Raw genomic sequence first — 11,903 nt, forward strand, 5'->3', positions numbered from 1 at the left:
TAACACCATGTTTCATTCTACGTTCTTAAATTAAAGAAATATTCTGGACAAGTAGTACTATTTTAATTAGAGTGTTTAGCTCCATTCACCTCCTTTCGGCTCGTGCAGCTCAAAAAAAAGCAACCGCAAGAACTGCCTGTAAGGACTGCAGCCCCCTCGCACTCGCGGGATTATAACGGTGAATGTAATCATCACCTGGTAAAAGTTCAGACTCAAGTGGGACAAGAAAAACTGACCAACATGCACCGAACCAAGGCAGGCGCTGATCGATCTGCGCTGCGTGAAGTCGAGAGCTGCGCGAGCTGAGAGACAGCTTGATGAGGACAGCTTAATCCCCATTGGTTAAAAACCTCCCTTACACACCTGTGATGCTGTTTCTGTTTATCCTAAAATATTAACATATAATATAAATCTCTGCTCAACTAATTAATTCACATTATAATGATACTGTGAGAATCCTTATGTAATTTGTCATTTTATTACTCTTAAGCACTGAAATTCCTTTAGTATTTTCTACTCAACATTTTCTCTGTAAATTCTTTGTAAAACTGTTGCTTTGTTGTTTTAAAAACTGCAAACAGGAAAACTTATTTCACAGCAATTACTGTTATTATTATTATTATTATTATTATTATTATTATTATTATTATTAGCAGTAGTAGTAGTAGTAGTAGTAGTGTTGTTGTTGTTGGTGGGGGTGGTGTTGTTATAAAAGGGGAAATTGCAGACCTAAATTAATATAGATTAACATTTATACTACCATTAGGTAGGCCAGGTAGGTTTTTAAAAAGGTGTTGAATATTTTTGATATAGTAATTCCCTCTCATTTAAATAATACACAGTACTCAGTGCTTATAATTTAGAATATCTTTTAACAGTTTTATCTTCAACACGCCTATTGATTCAAAGTAAATCTCGAGGGCGGTACTGAACTCGGGATTCTCGCGAGATTTGTAGTTTCTGCAGCTCAGTCTGAGAGTGAGTAAAACAACTGAAACTAAAAACCATTATTAAACTTTCAGAACCGGATTTAAAGCTCTGCGACCGTCCTGTCAAAACTAACGCCGAGTCTTTACACTTACAAAAAATAATAATAACAAACATAACATCAGTGACCGGACTGTAATAGTTTAATAGGAATATATATTGAGCAAATTTGTGCGCATGCGCACATGCTTTGTTTACACACGGCTATGAGGGATCTCTGGACAAAAACTACAGAAGATATGTAGAAATAATCAACTCTGGAACTGTTAGATTTCGCCATTGCACCTTAAATAAGTAAAGGGGATCAAACTGGACTTTAACAGGACTTAAGCAGGATTTAAAATGGACTTTAACAGGAATTAAACTGGAGGTTGACTGGATTTTAACTGGACTTTAACAGGAATTAGGCTGAAGTTAAACAGGAATTTAAACTGGAGTTTAACCGGATTTAAACTGGAGTTTAACAGGATTTAAACTGGAGTTTAACAGGATTTAAACTGGAGTTTAATATGATTTAAGATGGAGTTTAATGAGGAATAGAATTTCAGGTTTTAAAGTCCAAAACGGAAAGAGAAAGCAAAAAAAGACCTCGGAATTTCCCCTACATTCCCCTTCTCCCTCTCCCGCTCCCTCTCTCTCCTCGCCTCTTCTTCCTTTCTCTTTCTGTTTGTGTCTCTCTTTCACCTTTTTTGTAGCTATCTGTATTTTAGGGGCTTTTATAAAGACTCATCGTTGAGCACCTCAAACCCACAGTGTGTTGGTGTTATACTAAAGCTTGGTATAAAGGTACGTTAATGTTTGTGTGTGTTTGTGTGTCCGTGTGTGCCTGGTTTCTCTATAAGTAACTAAGCTGGATTTTTCTTTGTCTGCAGATGTCCTGGTCTGATGCTCTCATAAGAGTGTGTGGGATTTCTTGTGAATCTAGCAGTCAGTGAGTGTATATGTGTGTCTATGTGATGGAGCAGGAGCTCTGTGTGCTGGTGAACAGAGTGGTAGAATGTCTAAACACAGAAGAATGTAAGAAGCTGAGGTACCTGTGTTCGGACCGTCTCACGGCAGAGTATGTGGAGGACTGCAGAGGAGCCCTAATCACACTGATCACACAACCAGACGGACACTTGGGCCAAACCCCACCTGGCGACACCCTGCTGAAAGAAATCCTGTTCAGATTGAAACGCTTTGACATCCTGAAAAAGATCTTGGGAACCAGCAGGCAGGATGTGGAGCAAATGCTGAGGAAGAGTGGGCGTGTGCTTTCAGACTACAGGTGATTCCCTTTAACACATTTTTTTACAGACCATTCAGGATACAGGTAAACTGGTGTGCCAAAGTATTGCACCTTCTGCTAAGATTTAAGCTCTCAAATCTTAATTGGCTTTTTAGATCTCTTGGCCGAAGAAATACAGTGACAGAGAGTTTTGACAGAACATCTAAGCAAGCCTGACACATTACAGAAAAATGCTGAATGCTGAATGTCAAACAGAATCATTAATTCTACTATTAAATAGAATTAATGGTGCAAAACTTCATGAGAAGAACACATTTCCAACTGTTAAGCATGGTGGTGGATGGATTATGGTTTTGCTTGCGTTGCAGCCAGTGACACAAGGAACACTTCACTGGTAGAAGGAAGAATTAATTTAATTAAATGCCACCAAATTCAAACAGCAAACCTCAAATGTCACGCCACCTGTAAGAAAAAGATGAAGATAAAAAGAGAACTATAGCTATAGTTTCTATAGCCATTCATCTTGTGATGTGAATACGTCTCAAAAGCTGCATTGCAATACTAAAATGAGCATGCGGGATGTTTTTAAATTTCCCTCAAACAATCTCCAGATTAGGTGGGTAAAAGCAGCTTTATGTGTTTGTGAAGGGTTCTGATGGTGGAGCTTGATGAGAATTTGGAGGCAGAAGATTTACGCTCCCTCATCTTCCTCCTGAGCAGCACTGTGTCCAAAGGCCTGCTGGACAGAGTTACGGTACTCAGTACTCTTTTATACACTGTATGCTACATACACTGCTCGGCCAAAAAAGGTCACCCACTCTAATATTTTGTTGAACCACCTTTAGCTTTGATTACAGCATGCATTCCCTTATGCTATAATTTTCACTATCCTCTGCAATGTCACAACACTTATTTCTGTCCAGAGTTGCATGATGGAAGATTTGGACAACTGTGCACAACTGTGTCTTTCCAGCACATTCCAAAGATTCTCAATGGGGTTCAGGTCTGGACATGTGCGAAAGGTCTGAACACATGTGTGAAAATGATAATCTCATGCTCCCTGAACCCTGCACTTTTTTACAGTTTGAGCCCAAAGAATTCTGGCAATGTCATCTTGGAATATGCCTGTGCCTTTAAGGAATAAAAATCCATTGATAGAATAACCTGGTCATTCAGTATATTCAGGTAGTCAGCTGACTTCATTATTTGGGCATTGCTAAATCTGTTGGACAGTTCTTAATCTGATTTTAGTAGTTTTAGAAATCTACTGTTATCTCTGCTTATTGCATATCAGTAATTTGACACTTTTGAAACAGATTAACATTTTTTTTCCCAACCAAAGTATGTGTATTTGTGTCACATTTTTTTCCATATGAGACACTACTCACTCCATTGGTTATATACATGTTCAATAACATGTTTCCAGATGAAACATTATCACTCATGCATTAATCTTCCAATGAGAGGCTCTTACCTGTTTGCTCAGGTAAATTCAGACGGTGACCTTTTTTTGGCTAGGCAGTTTTATTAATTTTTTTTACCTGCAAGTATTCTATATGCCCTGAGTGATTGTATATACACTATTTTTTGCACTATGAGGCGCACTGTATTATAAGGTGCACTATCAATGTGCGTCTATTTTCTGATCTATTTTTATACACAAGGTGTACCAGATTAAAATGTGCATTATGCGACACTTGTAAGGAACAGGGGTGGCCGTGTTCCGTGTTTCGCTTCTAATTTAGCATGTCTCACCGCTGGGTGGTGGTGGGGGGAAGCTAAGCTAAGTAAAACAAAACTAATTCTTTAAAAAAAACATTTTCTTTTAAAGTCAAGTGAGTGCTGGAGGTTAATCTACACAGATTTCTCTCCTGAGAAGTGAGTGAGTAAAGCACTTCTGTTTATTTGCAGTAAGCTTAGATTTCCAGATTTCCACTAAGGTGCAGCAGCATTAGCATTAGCAGCTAATGCCACCCGACAGTGCTACACAGAGGGACACCCTGAGTGTTCCGGTAAGCCAGGGTGATATTAGTCAGCGGTTTGTCCTATTTAGCTTGTTTTAACATGGTAACACAGAGAATACAGTCCGATATACTCACCTCTAAATGGCTAATGCTAATACTAATGCTAATACAGTCTCGGTGCTTGAGAAATAAACTAAAACTCCTGTATAGTGCTGCACTTTAGTGGAGTGACTTTACTGCTTCTTACAACCTCACTGGCAGAATTCATACAAAAGGCGCACCGGATTATAAGGTGCATGAGGAAAATTTAAGGATTTTAAGTGCGCCTTATAGTGCGAAAAATACGGTACCCTACATAGCGTGTGTACCCTGCATGTACCCTGCATACCCTGCATATCCTATATACCCTGCATACATATGCTGTACAGTACAGTTTGAGTGTAAAATACTGTACTCTTATTCTCTGCAGAGCTTCCTGGATGTTGTTTTGGAACTGGAGAAGATGGATAAAGTGTCGAGTGAGAATGTGAAAGTGGTGGAGGAGTGTCTGAGGAATATCGGGAGGTTGGACTTGGCCAGACGGATTCAGGCATATCAGAGAGGTAAAAACTGACCCTCACTTAAAACATCAGCGTGAAACAGACTGATCAATAATAACTGCTGTATCCTTCAGGTCAGAACAACTCGGAGAGACACGTGTCCCAGAGTACAGCACACCACTGTGCACAGGTAACAAACAAACAAACACACAGAGAAATGAGGGAGATAATGATGATGATGAGGGTGGAGATGGAGATGATGATTAAGGTCAGGTTTGGTCTCTTTGTGTTGTTGCAGTTTGGTATCAGTTCTCAATCTCCAGAGAGAAGACTGCAGAGACAGACTACAGGTATTTAGACTTTCTGATAAAACAAATGTATTAAATATCTGAGTTAATTTATTAATTAGATTCTGATTCTGATTCCTGCAGATCTCCAGACTCTGAAGCTTTCAGTACCTGAGAGTAGAGCTCAACAAGCTCAACATGCACAGGTATTCACCGTCTCCTTTACTATAACTCCTTCTTTAATATATATATACTATATATATATATATATATATATATATATATATATATATATATATATATATATATATATATAGTAATCTAGTCTGTACTAGATGTTAATAGATGTCAGTAGATGTTAACAGATTAATATTATGAAACGTTAATAGATGTTAACTTATGTCATTAGCAACATTGAAAGCAGCCATCATTGAGATTTTGTCTTTAAAATTTAAAGCAGAAGCAAATATTATAGTAAATGGCGTTAATGTGCTTCTGCTCTTATTCTTGCAAAATTGCAGATGTCTGGTAGGTCATGGGACCTATTTCTGGCTATGACAGCACTGGTTGCTGGTTTCTGGTTATGTAAGCAACTAAGGTCCAGCTAATCGTTGCTAAAATTACCACTCTGAAAAGAGACCACATCACAATGCATGTTTTATAAGTACTTTTGTTTTATCATGCTCAGTGCTTTTACACATTCTCACCAAAAACATGCAGACTGTCACTTTAACAATTAGCAGTATGGGTGTTACATTTTAACACAAACTAAAACTGCATAATACATTCTAACAGTTGTATTGATTTAACAGTGACAAATTTGCTGTATAGATGAAAACCGATGTCAGTAGGTGTCAGTATTTGTAGTAGTACAAATGTTATTAGCTGTTTATATGTGATAGTAGATATTAGTAAGTGTCAGTAGATGATGGGTGCTATTAATAGGTGCTAGTAGGTATTGATAGACAGCAGTAGAGGTTAATAGGTGAAAGTAGATATTTGTAGATGTTAGTAGATATTGATAAATGTCAGTAATGTTAGGAGATATTGATAGATGTTAGTAGATGTTAATAGATGTAAGTAGATGTTATTAGTTGATAATGTGTTATTAGATATTAGTAGATGTTAATAGATATCAGTAGATATTAATAGCTGTCAGTAGATGTTAGATATTGATAGGAATTAGATGAGAATAGATGCTAGTAAATGTTAGATGTAGACAAGAATTAGTAGATGTTAATTAGATGTCAGTGGATGTTTATATGTGTTAATAGATATTGGTAGATACCAGTAGATGTTAGTAGATATAGGCAGATGTTAGTAGATGTTATTACATGTTATTAGATGTCAGTAGATGTTAATAGGTGTTATTAGATATTGATAGATGCCAGTAGATGTCAGTAGATGTTAGTAGATGTTAGTAGATGTTAATAGATGTTAATAGACGTTACTAGATATTAATATATATTATTAGATATTGATAGATGTCAGTTGATGTAATTAGATATTGGTCGTTGTCAGTAGCTATTAATATATGTCAGTAGATATTAAAAGCTGTTATTAGATATTGATAGATGTCAGTAGATGTTATTAGATATTCGTTGATGTCAGTAGATGTTAATAGCTGTCAATGGATGTTAGATGTTGATAAGAATTAGTAGATGTTAATTAGATGTCAGTAGGTGTTAAAATGTGTTTATAGATATTGATAGATGTCAGTTGATGTTATTAGATATTGGTTGATATCAGTAGATGTTAATAAGAATTAGTAGATTTTAATAGATGTCAGTAGATGTTAATAGCTGTCAATAGATGTAAGATGTTGATAAGAATTAGTAGATGTTAAAAGGTTTATAGATATTGATAGATGTCAGTAGATGTTATTAGATGTTGATAGATTCCAGTAGGTGTTGGATGTTGATACGGGTTGTTACATGTTAATAGATATTAGTAATGATGTTAATAGATACTGTTATAAGATATTGATAGATGTCAGTAGATGTACTAGATGTTAATAGATGTCAGTAGATGTTAATAGGTGCTAGTAGATATAAATACATGTCAGTAAATGCTAATAGATGATAGTAGATGTTAATAGATATCAGTAGATGTTAGGGTATTTTGATAAATATTAGTCAATGGTAATTAATGTCAGTAGGTGTATATAGACCTTTGCTATATGGCTATATATGTATATATGCAATGTAATTATTCTCCTCTGTGTGCACCAGGCTGCTGTGGATGAGTATTACATCAATCATGAGTTCAGAGGCATGTGTGTGATCATAGACTGCATTGGCTGTGATGGAGGTGAGTTGATGGAAGCCAGTTTGACTGGTCACTGATTTGATGGTGATCACTGGTAGATGGGGGTTCTGTTATCAGCCATTTCTGTTCCCTCCTCTTCACCTCTTTAGATTTGAGCTGCAGTAAATAACGGGCTAAAATAAAATAGACATTTTCATTCATTTTCTTTTCTGGTTAAATATTCTGTTTATGTTTGTGTGATTTTGGTTCCTCTTGTTTATCAGAGATGCTGAAGGAAACGTTTGTGCAGCTCGGTTTCCGGGTGGACCTGCACACCCTGCTGGGAACGGGGGAAATGTACTCATTGCTGCAGTCAGTCAGTCAGCAGGGAGCACTGCATCGGTTCTCCACATTGTGCTGCTGCCTGATCAGCCGTGGCTCAGACACACGAATACTGGCCACCGATGCGGAGGGCCCTGGGCTAGCGTTGGACGACCTTCAGCAGCTGTTCAGCCCTGTGCGCTGCCCCCTGCTGGCCGGAAAACCCAAACTGTTCTTCGCGCAGAGTTACACAGAGGGGCCGTCCACTTCTGAGCAGATTGACCAGCATCTTGAGACAGATGGAGTGCCGTCCCACACTTCCAACAGATCGATATGGTGCCCAGAGACACTTCCGGCTGCTGCAGACGTACTGTGCAGTTTGGGCAGGACGGAAGCGCAGCTACTGGAGAGACGGGGCCATCGCTCAGTTTACCTGCAAGCACTAAGCTCTGCCCTTCTCAGGGCGCAGCAAAGGTACAGCAGCATCACATCGAATCAAATTTATTTGTACAGCGCTTTTTACTTCTGCTATTTTTGCAAAGCAGCTGTAGAGAAATCTAGAAATAAAAATTACAGACCATCAAAACTAGGGGTAGGAATCACAGGCTACAATCAGTGGCGCAAAAAGGGGGTATGCAGCGTATGCTATAAATCCAAGCCCCAAATAAATTTGCATAGCGCGATGGGAAAGTAATTTTTAATGTGTGACTGTTCATGACATTGGCAGACTTTCCAAGTATCCTGGAAGACACAGGAGTCAGATAACATTTCCCGGAATCTAGAACAACTTTTTTTTTCCCTAGTTGCATGTGGGAGAGGGAGAGAAAGGCACTTCCCTCCTGTGCATGTTCATGAAGTGCATGCAAAACAGAGAGGGTTCTGATTGACCTGTTCACTGCAGAGTCTGTGAGTTAGCCAATCAGCTTTTAGTGGGCGGGTAGTGTTTTTCCCTCCTGGATAGGATGCGTTTAAATGATTGCAAAAGGCATGTTGACATGAGTTAATGTAATTTGGGCAGGGGATTGGAAAGCGGTCCTAGTCCAGGTCCATGGGTACCTCCCTGAAATTTATTTTTGCAGCTTGGAATGTCTGAATTAGTGTCACAGAATTTGACAACAAACATTCTTCACCACGGGTTTACGCTTTTCATTTTTCTTAGTGCCATCACGTAGAGTAATGAAGCAGTAACTTTAGTTTAGAGTGCATGTGTTTAAAAAAAAACACATTTTTTTAAAATAAATATTTGAATCAAAACCACAAAAAAGTAATCTTTCTCACCATACCATCACTAGGTTTGTTGATATTGTACCAGTAGTGATGGTAAGAATAGTAAAAGTAATGGTGAAAATGAATTATTATAATAATAAAAAATATAATAAGAATTGCAGCAATAAAAGATAAATAGAGTCCATATGATCTTTAATGTAATTAGTAATGGAGGATGGGCAATTGATCAGAGCCAGGTAACATTAGCTGTAACAGGTAGGAACTGAACAACTAATTAATATTTCAAGTTATTACATTACATTACATTACATTACATTATATAACATTACATTACATTATAATTATGTTACCTAACAGGATTATTTCTGTTTAGATTTATGGAGTAAGAGAAATTAAACATTGCCGTAGTTTGGAAAGCAACTCCAGCAGATCAATGTATAACAACCTAACTGAAAGGAGAGTGCCAAATGGTAACACAAACACAAAGGCACCCTGAAACCCCAGCATCCATCCCCTCCACTGTCCCCAAACCTCATAAGTCATTGTGTAAACGGCATGTGGAGTGTGGGTGTGGTGTGTATGGTGGGGCTTGGTGTGTGTGTGTGAGGTGTGTGAATGATCTTGGATATAAATGGCTGTTTAATAAAGTGTTTTAGTAGTTTTAATAGGCGTGTGTTTGTGTGTGTGTGTGTTTTTTTAGGAGGATTGCTCTCCTGGATGCTCTGCTAAACGTTAACAGAGACGTGTTTGAGCACAACCGGAGGAACCCAGACAGAGTCTACCACCTCTCACTCCGTCACACCCTGCGCAGGAGTGTGTTCCTGTAACACTCCACTGTTACTGCAGATAAGCTAATTCACTGCCACAGTTTATACAGTATATTTGTGCATATCTTTATATTAGGCAGCTAACTGAGCTATATATTTTTTTTTGTTATAAATGAAGGAAAATTACAAAACATAATTATTAATCAATATTTATTTATGTTTGTATTAATAAATTATACTATTTTAGTAGTATAATTATTATTGTTTGACTATTTAATTTGTGATATTTTACTAATAATTACATATTTATTCATGTTATTTACTCTGCTTTTGGTACAGTTCTGAAACTTCAGTCATGGTAGCTAATAGAAAAAAATTAAAATTATGAATGTAATTGTTTATTTAAACTCCGTCCACACATATCCACCTGCTCTCATAGGTGCAGCTTTTTTCTTCGAGATTCAGCTGCTCGTCCACAATATAAGACCACAAATGCTCTCCAGATCAGAGGTTTTAACAGCACCTTCCAGTGTCAAGGTGTTCAGGAATGCTCTACATAGTGGAGTAGATAAGGAATGCTCTTTGGATTGGAGACGTTGGAGAATCTGCTGCATTTTGTGCAGACAGGGGAAACCGTGTTTTTAGAAACAGTGATACTACACATTTAACCTTCCTATAGCTTTAATGTGAAATGGAATGTTGTGTGGAATATTGTAATGTGGATTAGAATGAATATTGAAGTGTGTCAGGGAATTCTGTGTGTAAAATTGTGGTGTGGAAAGGAATGCTGTGTGAAGTAGCAGTGGGCATTATTTTATCATATTGTGCTGCATTTTGTTACCATAAAACATTATAACAAAACACTGTTCTGTGCATGTTGGGTATATTTAATATCATTAGTAGAACACTAACCATGTTTTAAAAAGAGTGCAGCATATGTTGAAAGTAGGTTAGAGTGAGTATTTAAGCAGCTATCAAGAATCTGATTCTCAAGCTGATTCCAATACAAATATTGTTTAAGTATTGCAATAAATAAATAATACATATGTATTTAAATACTGTAATATTTCATTTCTAACTTATCGTTGAGTGATATTCTGTGTAGAATAGAATTCTGTGTGAAATATTGTGCTGTGGTTCGGAAAGCAATGTGACATACTGTGGTGTAGAACGGAATGCTGTGTGGAATTTTGAGCCATGGAATACTGTGTGGAATATTGTGGTGTGGAATGGAATGCTGCATGGAATATTATGGTGTGGAATGGAATGCTGCATGGAATATTGTGGTGTGGAATGGAATGCTGCGTGGAATGTTGTGGTGTGGAACGGAATGCTGCATGGAATATTGTGGTGTGAAATGGAATGCTGTGTGGAATATTGTGGTGTGGAATGGAATGCTGCATGGAATATTGTGGTGTGAAATGGAATGCTGTGTGGAATATTGTGGTGTGGAATGGAATGCTGCATGGAATATTATGGTGTGGAATGGAATGCTGTAAGGAATTTTGATCCATGGAATGGAATGTAAAATATTGTGGTGAGGAATGAAATGCTGTGTAGAATAGAATGCTGCATGGAAAATTGTGGTGTGAAATGGAATGCTGTGTGGAATATTGTGTAGGATGAAATGCTGTGTGGAGTATTGTGGTGTGAAATGGAATGCTGTGTGGAATATTGTGGTGTGGAATGCAGTTCTATGTTATATATTATGGTGTGGAGTAGAATGCTGTGGAATATTGTGGTGTAGAGTGGAATGCTCTGTTGAATGGAATGCTGTGTGAAATATTGGGGTGTGGATTAGAATGATGGAATATGGGGGAATGGAATGTTGTGTGGAATTTTATGCCATGCAATGGAATTCTGCGCGAAATCAAATACTGTGGTGTAGGACGGAATGCTGTGTGGAATATTATGCCATGGAATGGAATGTTGTTGAATATGGTGGTGTATAATGGAATGCTGTTTGGAATACTGTGTTGTGGAATGGGAAGCTGTATGGAATATTGTGTGGAATTGAACACTGTGCTGAATATTGTGGTGAGGAATGGAATGTTGTTTGGAGTACTGCATTGTGGAATGGAATGCTGTGTAGAACATAGTGACATATGAATATTGTAGAATATTCAAATATATACATTTGTGATGTAATATTGAATGTAGATTAGAATGTTATATTAATAACATATTTATATTAATAAATATTACAGTGTGGAGTAGAATGCTGTGTTTTTGTGGCTTTTTATTAATGAATTAGTTTATTCCTAAAGAATGCAGCACCAATCACAGCCCATCTGTTAATCCTGATCTCCAGGGTGAAATTAGTAAAAGACTTCCAG

The 11,903-nt window shown here is 37.5% G+C and overlaps 1 protein-coding gene across 1 annotated transcript; it reads left to right on the top strand.

Moving 5' to 3' along the window:
• The first annotated feature begins 989 nt into the window (after window positions 1–989).
• cflara (CASP8 and FADD-like apoptosis regulator a) lies at window positions 990–11,786 on the top strand. The gene is made up of 10 exons (XM_022668234.2): window positions 990–1,773; window positions 1,860–2,254; window positions 2,864–2,969; window positions 4,649–4,781; window positions 4,853–4,908; window positions 5,017–5,068; window positions 5,150–5,211; window positions 7,237–7,315; window positions 7,537–8,047; window positions 9,501–11,786. The coding sequence occupies exons 2-10, from the start codon at window positions 1,929–1,931 to the stop codon at window positions 9,625–9,627; spliced, it is 1,452 nt and encodes a 483-aa protein (XP_022523955.2). The 5' UTR covers window positions 990–1,773; window positions 1,860–1,928; the 3' UTR covers window positions 9,628–11,786.
• The last annotated feature ends 117 nt before the right edge of the window (window positions 11,787–11,903 follow it).

This window comes from Astyanax mexicanus, chromosome 23, assembly GCF_023375975.1.
Source record: "Astyanax mexicanus isolate ESR-SI-001 chromosome 23, AstMex3_surface, whole genome shotgun sequence".
Lineage (NCBI taxonomy): Eukaryota > Metazoa > Chordata > Actinopteri > Characiformes > Acestrorhamphidae > Astyanax > Astyanax mexicanus.